General features: G+C 41.5%; 1 protein-coding gene across 5 annotated transcripts in view; it reads left to right on the top strand.

Moving 5' to 3' along the window:
* The first annotated feature begins 3,540 nt into the window (after positions 1 to 3,540).
* SLAIN2 (SLAIN motif family member 2) overlaps positions 3,541 to 18,603 on the top strand; it is a 38,838-nt gene continuing 23,775 nt past the window's right edge. For 3 of the 5 annotated variants that reach the window (XR_014228521.1, XR_014228522.1, XM_082315342.1), the window contains exons 1-2: positions 4,018 to 4,462; positions 13,759 to 13,907. Coding sequence is in view for 3 of the 5 variants with exons in the window: in XM_082315342.1 (XP_082171468.1) it covers positions 4,032 to 4,462; positions 13,759 to 13,907 (580 nt within the window). In the remaining 2 variants the exon portion in view is untranslated. The other 2 variants (XM_082315343.1, XM_082315344.1) reach the window with 2 other exon arrangements.

The following is an 18,603-nucleotide window of genomic DNA, read 5'->3' as shown; positions in this document are numbered from 1 at the left end:
ATATTATACATTGTAATGACAAGTGGTACTTTCTATTTTGTCAAAGGTTTAGATAAACACTGCCTAACACAAACAAGTGTGGGCCTGCTGAACACCTCCTTTGAGAAGTCTGGCAGGCAACAACCTTCTGCAGGAGACTAAACAAAGCTGCTTAAAAACCAGTCTGGTTTTCCAGGCGTGAAGTTAAATATTTGCTACAAATGTTAACTTCCCACCATGCATCTGCCCATCTTCATGTATTCTTCCCCCTGAGGGATCTTTTGTTCTCCCAGGTGACAACTCAATTAAAGGCTTCAAAGTCAGATTCTAAGTTTTGCCAGATGTAAAAGGAGTAGTGCAGTGTATTACAGCCGTGAGAAACTAACCACAGGGTCGTCCATGCTAGAGAGCTCCAACGCCATCAAAACAAGGCTCCTGGTGGCCGCCTTCTCAGGAACCACTTGTCAGAGGGATGTGTGCTGAATTATTTCAGTGATATGGAAGATGTGCTCAGGCTTCTTTTCCTTTGGAGAGAGTGCTCCTCATTTCCTCTCATCACATGAGTTAAGAACCTGCCCCAAGTCAGAGAAGAGAAGCACCCATGCAGGTAGCGCGATCTGGAAAACACTGCTGCAGAAAAACTGCTTTTCCCTTCCCTCTCCATGTGTGTGGAAAAGACAGCATGGGTGCAAACTGCAGCTGCTCAGAAAAAAAAACTGCAGCAGGTCTAATATCACAGGCAGAGGAATTTCTCTTGCTCCTGTGACACAGTGGAAAGATTTCATTTTTGTGGCATTCCTATCAATTAATGTTATTTGTGTATAATCACGCAGGGGCCTCTGCTTGGGTGTGGTCTCTCACATCTGGCCAGTCCAAGCTTGCAATCTGATGACCGAGAAGCTCATGGAAGCCCATTATTGACCTGATATTTAATGGGAGGCTTCCGGTCCAAGCCTTGCTGCTCCTCAGTTCCCGAGACATGAGAAGGGCACTCGCAGCACAAGAGTAAATGAGAAAACAGGATCACGGTCCTTGCTATTCAAGCACAGACTATGGTGACTATTAACCAGTGACTCTCTTTGTTCATCTCAATTGCCTTTTACTCTGTGTAAAAATTGCAGATGATTCACCAGTTTTCAAACTTTTTTCTCACTCCTGCCCCCCCCCCCCCCCGGGGAGTGTATCTTGTAGGGAGAAATAATTGCTAGAGCTGCTGGCAGCAAAGTAATGGTGTCAGCAGGAGACGGAAAGTTGGCGTAGGGAATCTGGGGGGCAGACAGACCATAAAAGGGGCTGGGGGAAGAGAAAGGGAGGAGGAAGAGGAAGGAGAAGAGAGGAGAGGCAGGGTGCAGGCAGTGCACGCTGCACCGAGAGCCCCGCTCGGGGGCTCTCAGAGCTGCCCCATTACGTCACACAAGAGGCCCCTAACATGACAAAATCACCACGAACAGCTGCCATTTGACTCAGCAGCTCCCAGGAGCCTGGGGCTCTTTCTGGTCCTGGTCCTTCTCCACGCTGTCTGCCTGCACCCCTGGCAGAGCCCTTCTTCCCAGCCCCACTTCACGCTCTGCCTCCTCCCAGCCCCAGTCCCCAGCCCCATCCTGATCCCAGTAGCTGCAAGACAGAAAGGACCGAACTCCTTCTATTGCTATTATAAAAGCATGATCAGTGCAAGTGACTGAAGGTTTATCATGCTACCGACATTTGGACTGAGGATAGTTAAAGAAGAACAAGGAAGCTCTATTGTGTGGCCCTGCTATAAATATTCTAAGTTGGAGTAAACTTCCCTGCATAGGTTAAGACCACTATTACACCCACCAACACTGAATTGTCAGCAGGGTCACTGAAAGTGTCAGTGTCACAGAAGATCCTTACTGTCAAAAAGCTTTTTATTAGTTTGCTTGCCTTTTGGAGGACTGTAAGTTCTGATAATAAAGTAACTGTGCTCACAGAATATATCTGGATTCACTTGAGGCACTGGACTTGGTACCAAATGATACAGACTTAAGAGAGAATTAGCTGGGTTTACAAACTGGTTTGCAGACCAGTCTCCAAGGGTTGCCATTGATGGTTATTATCATGATATCAATGAACAGAGTCCCAAAGGTCTTTGGCTCATGGGCCAAAACTGTTTAATAGTTTTATAGTTGTGACAATTATGCAAAATCTGTGGTAAAGTTTACTGCTGATAAAGTTTGTTTTGCTAGCAGATAACGAAGACAGATTACTATAAGAGTAATTTAAATGGCTTTATTAAAAGCTGCCAGACCAGAACTATTTTACTACAGTTAAATACTTAAGGTGATATTGGTTTGGAGGAAACCATGCCATAAATTGCATTTATGGATCAAAGGCCTGAATTCTGACAAGGACCTATCAATAACAGTGGATAACCACCCCAGCATAAACTCTCAAATAATGCTGTACATAAAGAGATAATGTAATCTTTGAATGTATAAGGGAAGAGTATTGCATAAGGCAAGGAACTGACCCCATCCTTGTCCCCACACATACAAATGCGGTAGACTCGTGTCTGGCAGCCTCAACACCCCAGCAGTCCATGCACCGCACCTAACACAACCCAAACTCAACCGTGTGGCACCTCCTGCCCACAAGCTTCGCACCTCCTCAGCACACCCCACAGCTCTGAGCACCCATCTCCTCTCCCTTCTTCCCTCCCTGAGCCTGGTAAACGCTGCTCATCTGCAGGGTCATCCCCTGCGGACTCCAGTCCTCCTCCAGCCCGCTTGCTGCTGTTCTTCCTCCCCCCAGCAAATGCAGGCTCCAAAATGAAGCTGTGGAGTAGATGGAGCTTGGGAAGAGGGAAAAAATTGTGAAGGGATGGCACTAAGGGCACTGTCTCACAGTGGCATGCGGAGGGGGGGCAGAGCATCCCTACGGTGCCAGCAAATGAACTTTGGACCCCCAAGCCCCCTAATTCCTTAAACCTAAAGGTGCAAGAGTCTTGTAGATGGCAATTTCATGCCACTTTTTGTATGAACATATATATATTTATACAACATGAAAGGCCCAAGTGGCATTCACGGAACGGCTCATGTGCCTGTCGCACACAGAGGACCCAAGACGACGGCCAGGGCCTCGGACCAGGGGCACACCGCGTGCCCTTTAGACGACTCGAGCATTTTGGGAAGGTATCCCGGGGCTTCCCGCACAGCTCCCGGGAGGGACCTGCGGCCCCCAAGGGACGGGACGGGACGGGAGCCCAGGCCACGCCAGGCTGCTCCCTCAGGAGCGAGGCTGCCGGAGGAGCCCCTCACACGGCGCCAGGCGGCGGTGAGGCAGAGCTTCCCCTGACAGGGCCGCGAAAAGGCGGGTGGCGGCCACCCCAGCCGCCGCGGGGGATCCCACTCCTAGCAACGTCACCGCACCCCGGCACAGGGAGAAGCGAGCGGTGACGCTTCCGGGATACGCACATGACGTCAGGGCGGTGGGCCGGGCCGGAGGCGGTGGTAAGATGGCGGCGGCGGCCGGATGCGCGTCCTCCGCCCCCCCCGTCCCCCGCCGCTGAGGAGGCGGCGGCAGCAGCGGCGGCGCGGCCCGTCCCGCCCCGCCGCGCCACAGCCCTCCCCCGCCGCGGGCCGCCCGGCCATGTAGACGGGGCGGCGCGGCCGCCCTTGCCCGCGCAGCCGCCCCTCTGCCGGCGGGCGCCATGGAGGACGTCGGCTCGGGCGTGAACGCGGACGCGGAGGTGCGGAAGCTGCAGGAGCTGGTGAAGAAGCTGGAGAAGCAGAACGAGCAGCTCCGCAGCCGCCACGGCGCCCTGCCCGCCGCCCCCGCCAGCCCCAAGCGCCTCCTGGGCGGCGGGCCCTCCCCGTCGCCCCCCGCCGCCGCCTCGCCGCCCGACGGCCGCTGCCTCAGCCCCAGGGCCGCCGCCCGGCGGCCGCCCCACGAGGAGCCCGGCGGCGGCGCGGCCGGCGAGGAGGGCAACGGCCTCCTGGACGACGCGGCGCTGCTCAGGCCGGAGGAGCTGGAGCGGTTGGCCGGCTGCGAGGAGGACGAGACCGGCTGGTGAGGAGGCGGCCGCGGTGGGGATGGGGGGGGGGGGCCGCCCCGCTCCGCTCCGCTCCGCCGCCGGCGGGAGGCGGGGAAGGCACCGTCCTCCCCCACCCCCCGTCCCCGGGAGGAAGGGGCCGTTTCCAGACGTGTGCCTGGTGCCGGGGCTTTGTGTAGGGCGGCGGCCTCGCCCTCTGGGGCTGGGTGAAGGGATTAGCTCTCCAAGACGTACTGAAGCCTGCAGGGGAGGGGTGTTTTGGTTCCTGCACATCGCCTCGCGTCTCCCCGGAGGCCTACAGCTCTGCTTTTGTTCGGCCGCGGTGAGAGCCTTCGTCCGGTCACTTGGAGACCAGAGCAGGCTCCCGTTCTGCCACAAAATCGGTTGCCAGTGTTTTCACAAGTTCAGAAGGTGTGGAGGTGTTGAGAAACTTGTGGACAATTTCTGGGGTAGTGCAGAATTAGCCCACAGGTACTGTTACACTTCCTCAAATGTGCATCAAACATGTTCTAAGCCTTGATTTCTTTCAGCTGTGAAGGCAGCAGATGTAATATACTCCATCTCATAAATGTGTTGTCCTTAGGTGTTTTCATTTATTGCTAACCATGTGGGGCCATGGTTTATTTACCTTAGGCAGTTCCTCTCCCTTTTTAAATGGACTGCTTAGCCTGCTCCTCCAGCAGAAACACCTGCAGGTCGCTGTTCACCTTGTCTTTATTATACTTGGATGAGCTTCTACTGAGAATCAAGAAGGTGTGCTCTCTCTTAACATCATGCTGTTCTCCAGCTGTCTTTTTGAAGTTTCCTATGACGCTCGTTGAGGATCAGCATTAGAGCTGCAGGAGAAATAGTGGGGAGGAGCACTGTCAACAGAGAAACACAAGGGAAGCGTGCACAGTGAGGAAAAGTGTAACAAAAGCAGTCTGACTTGGGTCAGAACTGGTTGTACATTCATCTACAAAGGTCTCTTTCTGGAACGAACACGTGGACAATTTTAAAACAAACAAACAAAAATGTCTTTCAGAGTTAGAAACACCTTTAAAAACGCTGGAACGATTCCATGCATGAGCAATATTTTAGTTGCTCAGGGAGGAGACAGTGTGTGCACTTCCTTGGAGAAGTCATTTGTCTGACATCCAGCCTGACCACTGGAGAAGTATGAGAGCATAAGTTTATTCTCATCCAACACGAACTTACTAAATTAACACAAGGCATCATCTTCCAGATGATGAGTCTGTGCAAGGCAGCTACTCTTATTTCTCAGTTTACATCTTGTCATCTACTGGTTTAGAGCATGTGAGTGAAACAGAATATACTAAATTTGCACAGTAAGTTTGGAGTGGCCAAATTTGTGAGTGTCATGAATTCTAGTGACAATAGATGTTGTTATTTTATGTATTAATCCTAAATCACGGGCAGCGTAATGCATCTGTTCAGTGAAAGTTAATGTCACAACAGAGCATATGGTGACAGTGACGGCATAAGTGCTGTGTGTTTTTGCGTATGCGGTTCTGGACACTCATGGGCAGGCGGCATAGTTCACTGAGCGCTGCTCTTGCTAGTGTCAGGTGTTTGGCATGTTACTTACGCTGCCTGTTATTGTGGCTTCAGTCATGTTTCTATGCAAGTTCTAGTCCTCAAAAGACAACAAAACTTAAATGCGGTCTATTACATGTCTTCATTCCTTTCCTAATATTTTAGCAACTATAACACTGATTTTCAATCTCAGACATGGGACAATGACTGAGACACAAAAGCATACACCTAGAAAAGACCAGTTGTTAAAATTTAAAATTGTCGTACATATCAAGAAATATGGCTATGTAATTAAAAAACTTTGTCTTTTCATGCCATAGTTTAATATACACTTAATGATAAATATGGTTTAGCTAGACTGATGATTTTCTTTTTCCAAATTGCTCTATAAAAATGGAAATCAAACTCCTGGAATTTCTGAACACCATTTAATTCAACTGTTGAGGGACTAAATACTCTAAAACCATTTTTTTTCTTGTGAAGGTAGGCTGACTTTGTATTTGTGCATTTGATGAATGGAGGTTATTGCTCTAAATGAAGTTGGAAATTTTCAGAGGGCTAGTGGAGCAACCAGAAAGGGACAAGCCTGTGAAAATAGGAGGGATGATGTGAGTAGGTGGATTTTTCTTAAACTGTTTCATAAAGATCCCACTCTTAAGGCCTCGGTTATGCAAGGTCACTCAAAAAGTAATTGAATCAACTGAAAGGGTGAATGTACTTGATGAAATTTAAACCTCATGTGAACTCTTTCAGGTTCAAATGGATTTGGATCACTGCTGCTTAACCCACAATCCTGTTGAAACTGTGGGATTACACTACTGTAGAAATCAAAGACCACTTACCAGCTGAGGAAACCTCACGTGGAAACAAACTAAATTTAAATCACAGTTTGTGCATAAAGAATTGATTCATCTTACCTATTTTGATTGTCTACATAGAGAAGCTTAGATTTGTCTTTAGTTTTGATTTCAGAAGGACCTTGCTGTGGGAGATAATAGTTGATAGGGTGCTGGTTATCTCTGTTCTTCTCTCTGCTTTGTGTAATACAGGCATTTTTTCAGCCCATGTATTCATACGCCCCATTATGAAATTGTCTGCAGCCTTGTAATGGCAGAAGAAATAGTTTTCTTCACTAATAAAATTACATCGATTTATATTTAATGCTCACATGAGATTAGTGCCTGTGAAGTTTGACTATGAATTTAAGATGGAACGGTTGATTTTGTGACTGAAATGGATACTGGAATGTGATGTGTTGTTTTTTAAATCTGCATTTGATAAGTCTATACAGGACAGAAGTGTAAAGTGAAAAATGAAAGGAGAAGGTAGCACTAGCCTAAAATACTAACAAGTGAAAAGAACTTTGATACTGCTGCTTTAGTAGCAGCATTAGCTATTAAAACAGCATTACAGTATTAGTGAACTTCGGGACCATTTTTATTTTTGCTTGTTTGGTTTTTTTTGCCGTGATTAGTTAAATCCAGATATGTTTTAAGTTTTAAACAGTTTAGCACATGAGACAATCTTCAAATCATATGGTAAATTACTAAAAATATTTCAGTGAATTTAGATTGAGTTTCTTGGCCATATGCTTCTGAATCCTGTTTAATATGCTGAAACTTTCTTCCTAATGGGATGCTGAAGGTTGCAAATAGGCACGTACGCACATCCACACAGTACTGAGCTGTACCTAGTCCCATGGAGACTTTGCTTTATGCCTGCTAATTACTTCCTCAAGAAGTTACCAGTGACTTTGATAATGTGTTCTATGGGTGTTCCTATTTAGCTGTTCTTGAAGCAGATTGGATCAAATTTAAATTTTTTCAAATTTCAATCTGAACAGGTCTTTTTTATTTATTAATTAATTAAAAAGACAAAAGGGCAGGAAGGGGGACCAGAGTGGAGAAACCTTCAGAGAGGCAGGATGAGGTATACAGCTCCTTGCCTGACTTGCTGGGTAAGATTGGGTGTGGATGTGTAGCACATTCAAGACGACTTGGTAACAGTACGCAAGGTGGCTTGCTATGCTTCTTTTAAAAAGTGAGCTGTCCCGAGTTTATTGCAGGATAAGCGTGCACACGTGGGCAATTACTGTGGATTAGTTAACATGCTGTGAATCCACTGTAACTTGTTTTGCGATAACTTGTTGCACAGTCACTTACCTAAACTTTCTGAGGAGCTTTCTTTTAAATATGAGGAAAACATACGGTGCTTTTTCTTCAAAATTTATGTGCGGTATGTGCATAAAAGTATAGAGCTTGCTGTGTATCGGTTTTGTGCATATAGTTGCTCAGCAAACTTAGAACAGTTGTGTCCTCTTTAAATGCTAGTGCTATAAAAGCTAGCCTAGCACTTACCAATGTTTTCACGTCACTGCAATCTAAAGTCTCCTTGGTAGGGCTGAAATAGCTAACAGCTGACTGACTTCATTTACAAACAAAAGGCAGTTACTGTGTGTTTAAAGTGAAATTACTGGTTGGTTGTTTATGTTAATATTAGTAGTTCAAAGTAATCTTTTTAGTGTTTTTGAAGACCTCTTATTAGTTTGGTGTCCTGTTTAGTTAAAATGGAAAGCAAGTACTTTTACTATTATACACATTCTTATTCAGCAGCTATTTCTATTAAATTGGCACCTGTTTGTAATAGTCTGTGTTTCTGTTGTAGTCATCCATTCCAGTTAGTTGGCTAAGTGGCTGTTTTGAGATACAGAGGATGAAAACGTTATTGTCACGGGTAATGATTGTCTTTCAGCTCATAATCCTTAATGTCCTTTGAGCACTAACTTTGTTTTGGAACCCTGAAGTTTGCCATAGTGAGCTAGTAAAGTGTAGGGTGTGTGTTTTAGGGTAGAGCTGCACCTGAATGAACTCCCATTGCTGGAATTACATTGCAGCATTTTCTCTTCAGCTGCTAAAATGGCACTGTATTAATGTGGTTTGGCCTCTTGGAAACTGGACAGGTTCTGATCAGTTCTTGCCCTGTGACCGAAGTAAAAGATAAATCGATGCTTTTCATTCTGTGACAGATTAAATGTCAATCTGATTTAGAGGGGGGTGTGTGTGTGTGTGTGTGTTTGTTTTTAACCAAATCCAGATAATGGCTTCTCACACTAGGAAGATAATTTGAAAAGAAGCACGGAAGAGAACTAAGGATTAGAGAAGTTACCAGTTTGTCAAATGAAACAACTGGTGTAACATCAAATAATATTCCATTTGACTAATGTCTTTGAGATATCCATTTGTCGTGAAATGGGTGTTTGAGGGCTGTAGGAAGAATTTTTTTCTGTTTCTAACTTCTTGTGTGATATTTATGGCCTTTAAACATGCTTGATATTTTGATGTTATGAAAGCTTTGATACAAATTTCCTTTATTGTCTTAATGGTATTCCTGAAATTTACCTCATAATCATGTCTTGCTTGGGCATGATTCACACTTCTACTTTTTGTGGGTGTTGGTAGAGCTCTCAACCCTAGTAATTAAGTAGACTTATATTTTGGAACACATTTAATAGGACACATAACTTCTCAACTTTCCTCTATTTCATGTAAGTATCAACAATACCACGTTAGAGCATATATGCTCTAACAAATTCCTTCTGAAAAGCTTCTCAAACAGTGGACAGTTGTACAGAGTTTGTGTGACAGTTCTGGGGAAACCACATGATGGTGTTCCAGGAGTCTTCCAAGCTTTTGAAGGCCCCTGTCCCTGTTCTGCAACATCCGTTTCAGGCAGCAACATGTTCTTTTGAGATGAGGAAATGAAGAGTGGCTATAATTTCCAGCAACTAGCCAGAGCACAGCTAACTATCTTTAATTGTTGGTGACAGGAAGGTAGTCGTGTTTCCAGTTGCGCTTTGCAACCTCTCTGAATCCTCCCAATCCTACTTGAAAATCCCTTTGTGTAGTTGAGACGTGCAGCTTTAATATGAAGGTTTAATAAGATTGTCAAGGGATTCTTGTAGTATTCATATCCTTATTTTGAGAGACCTGGAGTTTTGCTGTAATTCATGCATCTCTCGGAACTAGAAGCATTTGGTTAAGTACAGCAACAAATTAGTAATTACAGGCAAAGCAATGTGTCTTGGTCAGTTAGAACTGGAGGATAGGAACTTTGCAGGGATGGGGGAGGAGGTAAGATGAAATCTGTGGGCCAGATATGTGCAGGGATGTCACTTAGTTTTTGCATATTTTTTCTTTACAACCAGAGATTCTCTTCAGGTCTTTACTTGTAGCTGTTTATTCAAAATACATCTTAAATTTTAACTTATTTAAATTGCTTCAAGTAGGACATCCTGAAAGTTTTGGATTGATCCAAAAGAGTTTAGATTGACACTGTTGTGTTCTAAATTGTTTATTTCCAAGACTGTCCAGTATTATTGTCTCCTGATTTATTTATTTTTAGTAGCTTTTTGTTGTGGAATTTCCCCCCTGTATTTTAGGGGAATTTCTTACTGATCTGTCCTTAGATTTCTATTTTTTCTTCACATCTTCTCTTCAGGTTGCTTTCTTGATTCTGCTTTTGCCTGCAATATGTTTTGTCTGCTTTCTTGTTTCATTGCCTCTTATTGTACCTGCCAGTTTTTGCTTAAAGTTTAATGTAGCTAAAATAAACGAGCTCTAACTCAAGTTCCTTCCACTTGCTGCCATCTTTCTAATTCAGATCTGTGACTTCATATTCATCTGCATGTTCTTCCCTCACTCTTGTACTGAGCAGCAGAAGGATTTTGATACAAAAAGACTCTTCCTTTCTTCCTGATTAGAATCTTGGCTGCTGGTTTCATGCCTGTGGCAACTAGCAGCTTGTATTTTAATGCACTGGGAGGTGTTCCTCAGGTGAGGTAATCCTTATGCAGATTTTCCATTCCTACCTCAATATTGTGTCCTCTTGCTTCAAAGCCATTTCCGACTCAGCTGTGTCCCAGTGCAATGTGCCACAGCTTGCCCAGTTTGGCTGACATTATCATATGAGCTTGTAGCGACAGTAGGCTTTCTGCAAAAGCTCTGCCCTTTTTGTGCCGTGTCTTCCTGGAACAAATCAGTAGAGCCCCTCGCTGCTTTAAACTTCAGATTTGCGCTGCTGTGGCATAGTTGACTAGTGACAGCTGAAGGAATATTACTGTGTACAGCAGAATCATAGTGTCTGGGCTTCATAATGCTGTTTCAAAATAGATTGAAGCTCCTGGGCTTCTTTTTATATCCTGTTTTCTTTTACTTGACCTTGTGTCACTGAATTGTAGAGTCTTTAGTCTCTTGCGGAGAAATTGGAGTGTAGGTTTCTGGTGCGTTAACGTTTGTAGTAGGGGTGGTAACTGTAAGCTGTCAGCTTCCTCGGTCCTTTTCAGCTTCCTGCTTTGAGAAAGTGATTTGGTAGTGTTTACAGATGTGTGAAGTCACACTGGTAATCTTCGATCTTGAAGTTGCTGTGCTGGCAATCAGTGCTGTTACATTGCTGTAGAATGTATTAACAGGTACAAATGGGAATGAATCTCCTCTGGAAAGCTCTTCAGCTAAGGAGGACCTGATTCTTTTGGGTCAAACAGTAGCTTGACAAAGAAGATCACTTAGCTGTATGAAGTTATTTGTACATGCTTCACAGTCTCCTTTCTGTTCTTTTGCCCTTCCTGCTGTTGGGAAGAGAGGAAGAAGTAGTAAAAGCATCATTCTGATTCTTAGCCTTGCCCTTGGTCTTATTTTTTTTTAATCCAAATCAGGCAAAGCAGCTAGAATTAAGTCAGTTTCAAAACTTGAGATTGGCTGTTCTTTGTCAGATGGGAAATTAAGATAACTGCTTTATAATAATGAGACTTTGTAACTGCATGATGTGCAAGAAACTGTCCTGAAAGAGCCATTGTGTTACTGCATTGATGCACATGTGTTATGAGGTAGTGGAGTTGCATGAAATATGTATATTCTAAAGCTCTGTCTTTTCTTGAAATGTAAGGTGTGAAACAAAGACTGTTAAAGGAAAAACAGTTGACTGGAAAGAGGTAGGAGAATCTGTAATATGTGTTTAATTAGAAAGGGAGGTGGAAAAGCGGGAGCTGCGGGAGCCTGGATTGCTTCAGTAAATAAACTACTTGTGAAACAAATGTGGCAATTGGAAATTGCAGAAAAGAATGTGTTGGAGCTTAAAATACCAGGTGCCATTTTGATTAGAGTAGTCTTGTAGGTTTGTTGAAGATACCGCTTTTGTGTGCCTTTCAAAGAGGACATATACTTTAATTTCTTGCCTGTTATGCTGGCTGTTACTGTAAACACTTCAAACGTGCATGGAACTTCTCAAACACAGCAAGGCATGTCAGCTATCCAGAGAGCTAGGAGTGAGTCTAGCCTGTACAGCACAAAAGTTGGCTTTGTTGCCTTTGACACTTCTTTGTATTGGGTAAACATACCTTGGGACACAAAAGAGTACAGGAAAATAAATGCTAAAAAGACAGTAAATTTGAAGTGTTAGAGGGCTAGTAAATGTTAAACATTACTTTTAACTATATGCAGATAATCACAGAAAGTACAGCAATTTATGTAATTGTTTACATAGAGCTGTAAAAATTGAGTGATTCTTGTGCTTTCCAAGGATCTTCAGGGTTATAAATATGTGATGGGCTCTTAGCTTTTCCTGTGGGCAGAGTGCCTGTGAAGATTGTAAGGATTTCTGCAAAATCAGTTTTAATGACCAGCATGATACTGGCCAGAGCATAAGCCACATGGACTATAATATGTGATTGTGGCTATTTGCATTGTTAAAAATGGCTTCATTTTTGTTTGAAAGCCTGGCAGCTAATAAAAATCCTCTCTCCTGCGTTTGCAAACATAACTTTCTAATTTCAATGTTTGAGTGAAGAGTGTTTCAGAGCATGATGTTTAGATCAGCATTTTGGCTGAGATATTCATGGTAGTGTTATAAGCATGCTTCTTGGAAAGCTTTTGTAAGGAGTGACCTTAAGGGTAGTAATTAAAAAAAAAAAAAAAATCTTTTAAAGATGTTTATAAAACAAACTGAGTTCAAGTTCTAGAATTAGAGGGGAAGGATCAGCTAATAATCTCATAATAGAGCTGTGGGAAATAACTTCTGTGTTCCTGAGGTCATTGGCATAAAGGAAACAAGAATTTTTGCTGTCTGTTTTGTATGGAAGCATGGCTGATAAGGCTGTCAAATGTTTCTAAGTTACAGCGTGTGGCATACAACCATATTCACTTGGAGTATGAAGTCTGTCATTACTCCTAGAAGAAACACTCATTTAACTGTTTTTGCATATGCGTAAGCTCTAGTTAGAGCTGTAGATCTTGCAGTTCACTGTCATCTTTTGCTGAAGCATATTTCCAAGTTTGGTAGTCCAAAGATAAGGCTTAAATATCCCAACTTCGAGTGTATGATTGGTTATGACTTTTCCTTTAACCTGTTTGTTGAGGGAGGAGAAATTTTCAGCTAAATTTCTAGGGCGTTTAAACTGGAATACTTCTTTCTTCAGTCATGGAATGCTAACGTTAAATGAATGGAGATGCCGACGGGCAAAGGCCTCAGCGTGTCCTGCAGAACAATATGATCTCATTGTTTCACTCTGTGCATTCTCTCTTGTTCCTTGTTTTTTAATGCTTGACTGTATATCCTTTAGGGAAGAAATAGTCCCTTTGTTCTGTGTTCAAAGGAAAACTAAAGGATCAGGTGCTAGGATACAAATTATAAGTAAAAGTAAATGTTTATCGTTCAAGGCTACTGAAATAGTAGATGTGTTCCATGCACTTTAGCCCTGTTCCTTGGCTATTAAGATGCTTATCACTTGTTATGTCTTTGTGTTTAGGAAAACAACAGTTGCATATTGCATAGTGCTTTATTTCCTTCTTTCAGAGGAATGTTACTTAAATCTGAGAAGATTAATCTGATTTGTACATTTATGTGACATAGTGAAATTGTCCATATACCTAATGTGTCTGAAAACTGGAGACTTTTTTTTTTTTCTGGCATATCAGTTGATATATCCCAGTGTAGCAATACAGGCATCACTTCTTGACAGAAGTCCTTGGGTATCCGTATGTTGTCAGTATTATACTGTATCCAAAATAATTAATTTAAAGGTAAAACTTGTGCTTTCTTTGTATTTTGGCATTGTACTGTAGATATAGTATAAAAATAGAAATAGCATAGTATGTGGTATTTTGTTACATGCCTGATCTTATGCTCGTTTTGTCTGTCTCCATAGATTTTTTTTTTTCCTCTCTCTCTCTCCTTTTCAGGTTATATATGTCCCCAAAGAAGAAACTGACTCCCATGCAAAAATGTGTCAGTCCATTAGTTTGGTGCAGACAGGTATTGGATTACCCAAGTCCTGACATTGAATGTGCTAAAAAGTCACTGATCCACAGGCTGGAACAGACAATGTCGGGTAAGTTCCTGCATACTAACACCACTGGGTTGTACATGTTTGTTCTGAAACAGAGTCAGAATTAGCTGATAGATAGTTGTGAGAGAAGAGGGTGAGATCCAGCAGTTACTTCTGTCTGAAGTTTTCATTATGGTTTGCAAACAGTAATTCATTCTACTTATTTTCTGGACTGTATGAATAAAATGAAAGGAAGCATTAGACCATGAGTCACGATTTCAGAGCTTTATACTACCTGCATAGTACAATTTGGTCAAGTTTTCAGGAAGAAACAAAGTCCTTAACTTAGAGGTTTTCTTGTCTTATTTTAAAGTAGAAGACTGTATTAAACTGTCATAATTGTTAGGTGCTTGTCAGTATGTTAACATGGAATTTAGTTTTCTGCTAGATGAGCTGTTTTATTTCATCTAAGGAAATGGAGGCTGAAGTTCTTGAATACTTTGGGGATGTAATATTGATTTTTTTTTTTTTTTTTTCCTATGATCCCTGGTAACTTAAGATCTTGTCACAGTCAGATTAAAAAATCCAGCGTTTGGGATTCTTCCTTCATACAAATTATTTGGTTATATTCAAAACTGGAGAAGGACTGAGCATTTGGCCCTATGAGGATGAAAGCCTACATTCTCCACCCTTTTATTCCCAGCCTTTTTGATGTCAAACCAGCAGCAAAACGCTGAAGGTCTGATTAGAATTCTCTGTCCATCTGGTTTCTTGCTTTATTTTAATTTCTTTGTTAGAGGCTATTTTTATTTTTCAAAATAAAAGTTATTCTGAGACATAACTTTCTTGCTATTAATATCTATTCTCTCCCTGTATTTCCGTCTTTTTGCAGTCTGCGCTATGTGTGGTCTATCTGGTTTGTTGCTTTTTGTGTGGTTGTTTTTTTTTTTTTAACTGTTATCTTCAGGAATTAGCAGAATGGCTGGACTTGAGCTAGGAATATGTGAACACACAGTTCCAGGAGTGTTCCGAACTACCAGCTCCTTTACATGGTTATACATAAACTTTGTGCTGAGTTTATTTGACTGTAACTTTTTTCCCCTCCTTGAATTCTTTTCTGAAACAATTCAGTCTTTATTCTGGTTTGTACTAAAATCATTGTTAATAAAATTTGAAAACATTGCTGCTAGATCACAGGAAAAGTCCATTTCTTATTCTTACAAAAATTGTGGGCATAATGGTGAAAGTGCTTTCAGTATGAGTCACCTTTGATCTTTGCCAATTTCTTGTGCTTTGTGTATGCTGCCTTGACGAATGTCTATTAACAATTTTCCTGAACAGTTAACATGATACATAGCTTGCTACAGGCAAAGACTGAAATTCTAAACAATGAAAAGGACCCAAATTTATGAATGATGATACAAGTTGGGGAGTTTGAATACTACTGAGTATTTAGGACTGAATAGCAGTTAGGTTAAGCATGAACAATTCTGTTCATGGTTTAACTTCTTTTCAGAACTGAGTGAAAATCTTCCAGAAGTGCTACAGATTCTTTTACCCTTAGGGTGTCTTTAAAAATTCAGTCATAGTTGAAGCAGAGTGGCAGGAAGCTTCCCTATGAAATGGACAAACTTGAAAGTTTGATCAATCAAATGATGTGTCTAGGCAACTTTACCTCTTTTTTTTTTCCATAGACCTGAGAATCTGCCTCTGGCAGTGATACTTGCAAGAATACCACAATTCACCTGTAGTACTAATAGGGGAAAATATTAGTGGTAGAAGAGATGGGCACTAATACTGCTGGTTGGAGCAGATTGCATGGAAAAATGAATTTTTAACAAAAAAGAAAATTGTCCTTTAGAGCACCCAGCCTCCTTACAGATACAGGGTAGCAGGAAGCTCCACTGGAGAAGGCAAGTAGTGCTGCTTGTAACCTTGTGTGTGTTTCCTACCCCACAGCTTCTGGAATATCTTGTGACTTGTATTTTACATAGTACTTGTACCTCATGGACCCATCACTTAACCTATTACTAGTTACTGGTTCAGTTTATCAATTCCAGTTCCAGTCTCCGGATAAGGCTTTTCATACTACTGTTACTTTCTGTCCTGAATCCTTGTTGATGATTCTTTTGCCTTGACTATTTTCTCTTTGTCAGTTCCTGTTGTTATGTCTTTATAATCTAATATCTCTTTGCTGTTTCTCAGTCTCAAATGCAGTCTTGTATTCCACATTTTCCTCTTCCTTATTATAAAGTAATCTTTTCCATTGCGTGATAACAAAGGACAGAAGAGTGGCTTTCAGCTCCGTGCTACTGCAGGCAGTTACTGAGAAGACAGGTTGCACAGTGCCTTGTCGCTAGTTAGTTCAGGTTTACACTTGCAGAACGAGTCTTACTTAGTGTTGGAAGCATGTTCAGACTAGGGGGAACCTTAGGTATGTTCTGGTGCAAAGACTTCTCTTAGCCATGCCTCAAGTCCCTGGTGAAAAGTGCAAGAGTGCATTTCATGTTGGCTGGAAACCATGGCTTCCACCACATGGTGGTCTAAAATCATGTAGGGGTAGAGCACATCAAGAAAGCAACTGCAGGAACAGAGAAAGACTAGGCAGAAGAATTTCTCAAAGTGATGCTTTCTTAAGACATTGTTACACAGAATTAGAAAAGAGTAGCTGTGGTCATATTGCAGTTTTTACTGAGGCAGCGTTTTTATTTAAGTATTTGAAATCAAATGCATAATCAGTATAGCTGGTAGGAGAACTCTGTGGCTGTATGTGTAAAAACTCATATTTTCCGTGCTGAGCGAGTTTGACTTTACAGTTAAGCATTGAGCTTGTTCAAAACCAACTGTTATTTAGCTGACTTTGGTCTTAGTGATAGACTACATTAATGATTATTCTAGCAGTCCCCACAGTAATTCAAAACAAATTTGTCACTTAATCATAACAAAAATAAATATCACATCTCTAGCATTTGGAAAAATTGCACCTGATTTGTACAGTAGATCTTCTGAACCACCTAAGCATGAGTTTCCTGCACTCAAATTTTTCTATTCCTATTTTCTAGAGCAAGAGAGAGATTCAAGACCAATTTAAGCAAATGTTGACTAAAATAAGTTAGATGCTGCATACTGTTTCTGAATGTTATAGAAGAAAATCTACATTAAAATAAAAATGTTGATGATAACTCTTCCCTCTGGTGTTTTGAAAGCTAACGTGTAATCTTTTGTAAGCTAATGTTTCATCTAATATAGCGTCATTTTAATGCTAAAATGTTATCAGTCTTACTAATGTTGCCTGACAGTCCTAATAGAGCCTGTATCTGTAGTTGTAAAAATAGTAATGTCTTACTAAGTTACAGAAATCCCTATTGGAAAAACGTCAGGAATTCTAGGCCAGAAAAATGGTTTGAATCGAGCTTTTTTTCTGGGGAAAAATACAGTGCTGAGGAAGGTGGAGTTCACATTAGCTAGGATGAAAACTACTGTACCATATAAATTTTCATCATGTATCAGAGCATACTTTTTATATGTGACAAAAGTATGCTTTCTTTCATCTAAAGAAATCTATATGTGATCAAATATTTTTGTATCATTATGGATATGTACAAAGAGCCTGTTTTGAAGATTATACAGTAGTACAATAGTTTTCTAATTTGTGGTTAATATTTTAAAATACTTGTCTGTGTAATAAATACAAAATAAAACTTGTGCAGACTTACATTTTAGGGTTTTTTTACTGTAATTTTTGGCAAGAAATAAAGTAAATTTTTTTTGGCATGAGAACAAAGATTCAGTTGGAATAGATGCTTTGGGGTTTCTGTGTGCATGCCAGAAGAATTTGCTGTCAAAGGAGTTGTCTCATCAGAGTCAACCAGAATACAACTGGCTTGTAATTACTGGTTTTGTTAACTGAGCTTTGTAATAAAATGGAGATTTCCCTTCTGACACTCTCAAAGTAAGCCGGAGGTACCTCAAGAATATTTGCTAGAATTCATTGAATTCACTAATTGCTGAAATTAGTGCATGTCAATTAAGACTTGCAGTGAAAGCTGGAATATAAACTTTCCATCCTCTATCTAGAACTGTCTCTTCACTCTAATTAAAACACTACTGATATTAACTGGTTTAGACACCAGAGAGGATCTCTTACATGAGGTGTAATTTAAGGAATCTGCTGCAAAGTCAGCTTTAATTTCTGCATCTGTGCTGCATTCTGCCATCCGTTTGGTTACATGATATGTTTTTTTGGGCGCTACTAAAAACAAATTCACTGATGCAATCAGTTAAAATACTATAGATGTTTTTAACCTAAGTCCACTTTAGTAGGCTGGATGATAGTGCAGTCTCACCATTGCTTGTACTGAACAACTGAGGAGGTAGTGACCAAGAGCAAAGTGGGGTGGGAGGAGGAGCTGAAGCAGGCTTTGCCGCTGAAAGCGGCATTTCATGCAACTGTAGTCTCTTGGCTTCTTGTAATGTCAAAAAAAAAAAATCTTATACTGAATAAAAGGATTTTTAGTAAACAAATTAATGCCAAATTGTCTGGCACAGTAGAATAGAGTTCAATTCCTTTTTTTTTATCCGCTACTATCAGTAGCCTAATTATTACTGCACTAATTGAAGCCCTTTTTCAGTAACAGCAATGTCACACAATGTTCTTTGAATAGCTTAATTTCTGTGGGTTTTTTTTTTTTTTTTTTAGAACCGTTTAAGTGTATTGCTATACATTTGCCAGGCCTATTCTTGTCAGTTGATAATATAT

The sequence above is a fragment of the Platalea leucorodia genome, assembly GCF_965183815.1.
Source record: "Platalea leucorodia genome assembly, chromosome: 6".
Lineage (NCBI taxonomy): Eukaryota > Metazoa > Chordata > Aves > Pelecaniformes > Threskiornithidae > Platalea > Platalea leucorodia.
This window is presented reverse-complemented; position numbering and strand designations above follow the sequence as displayed.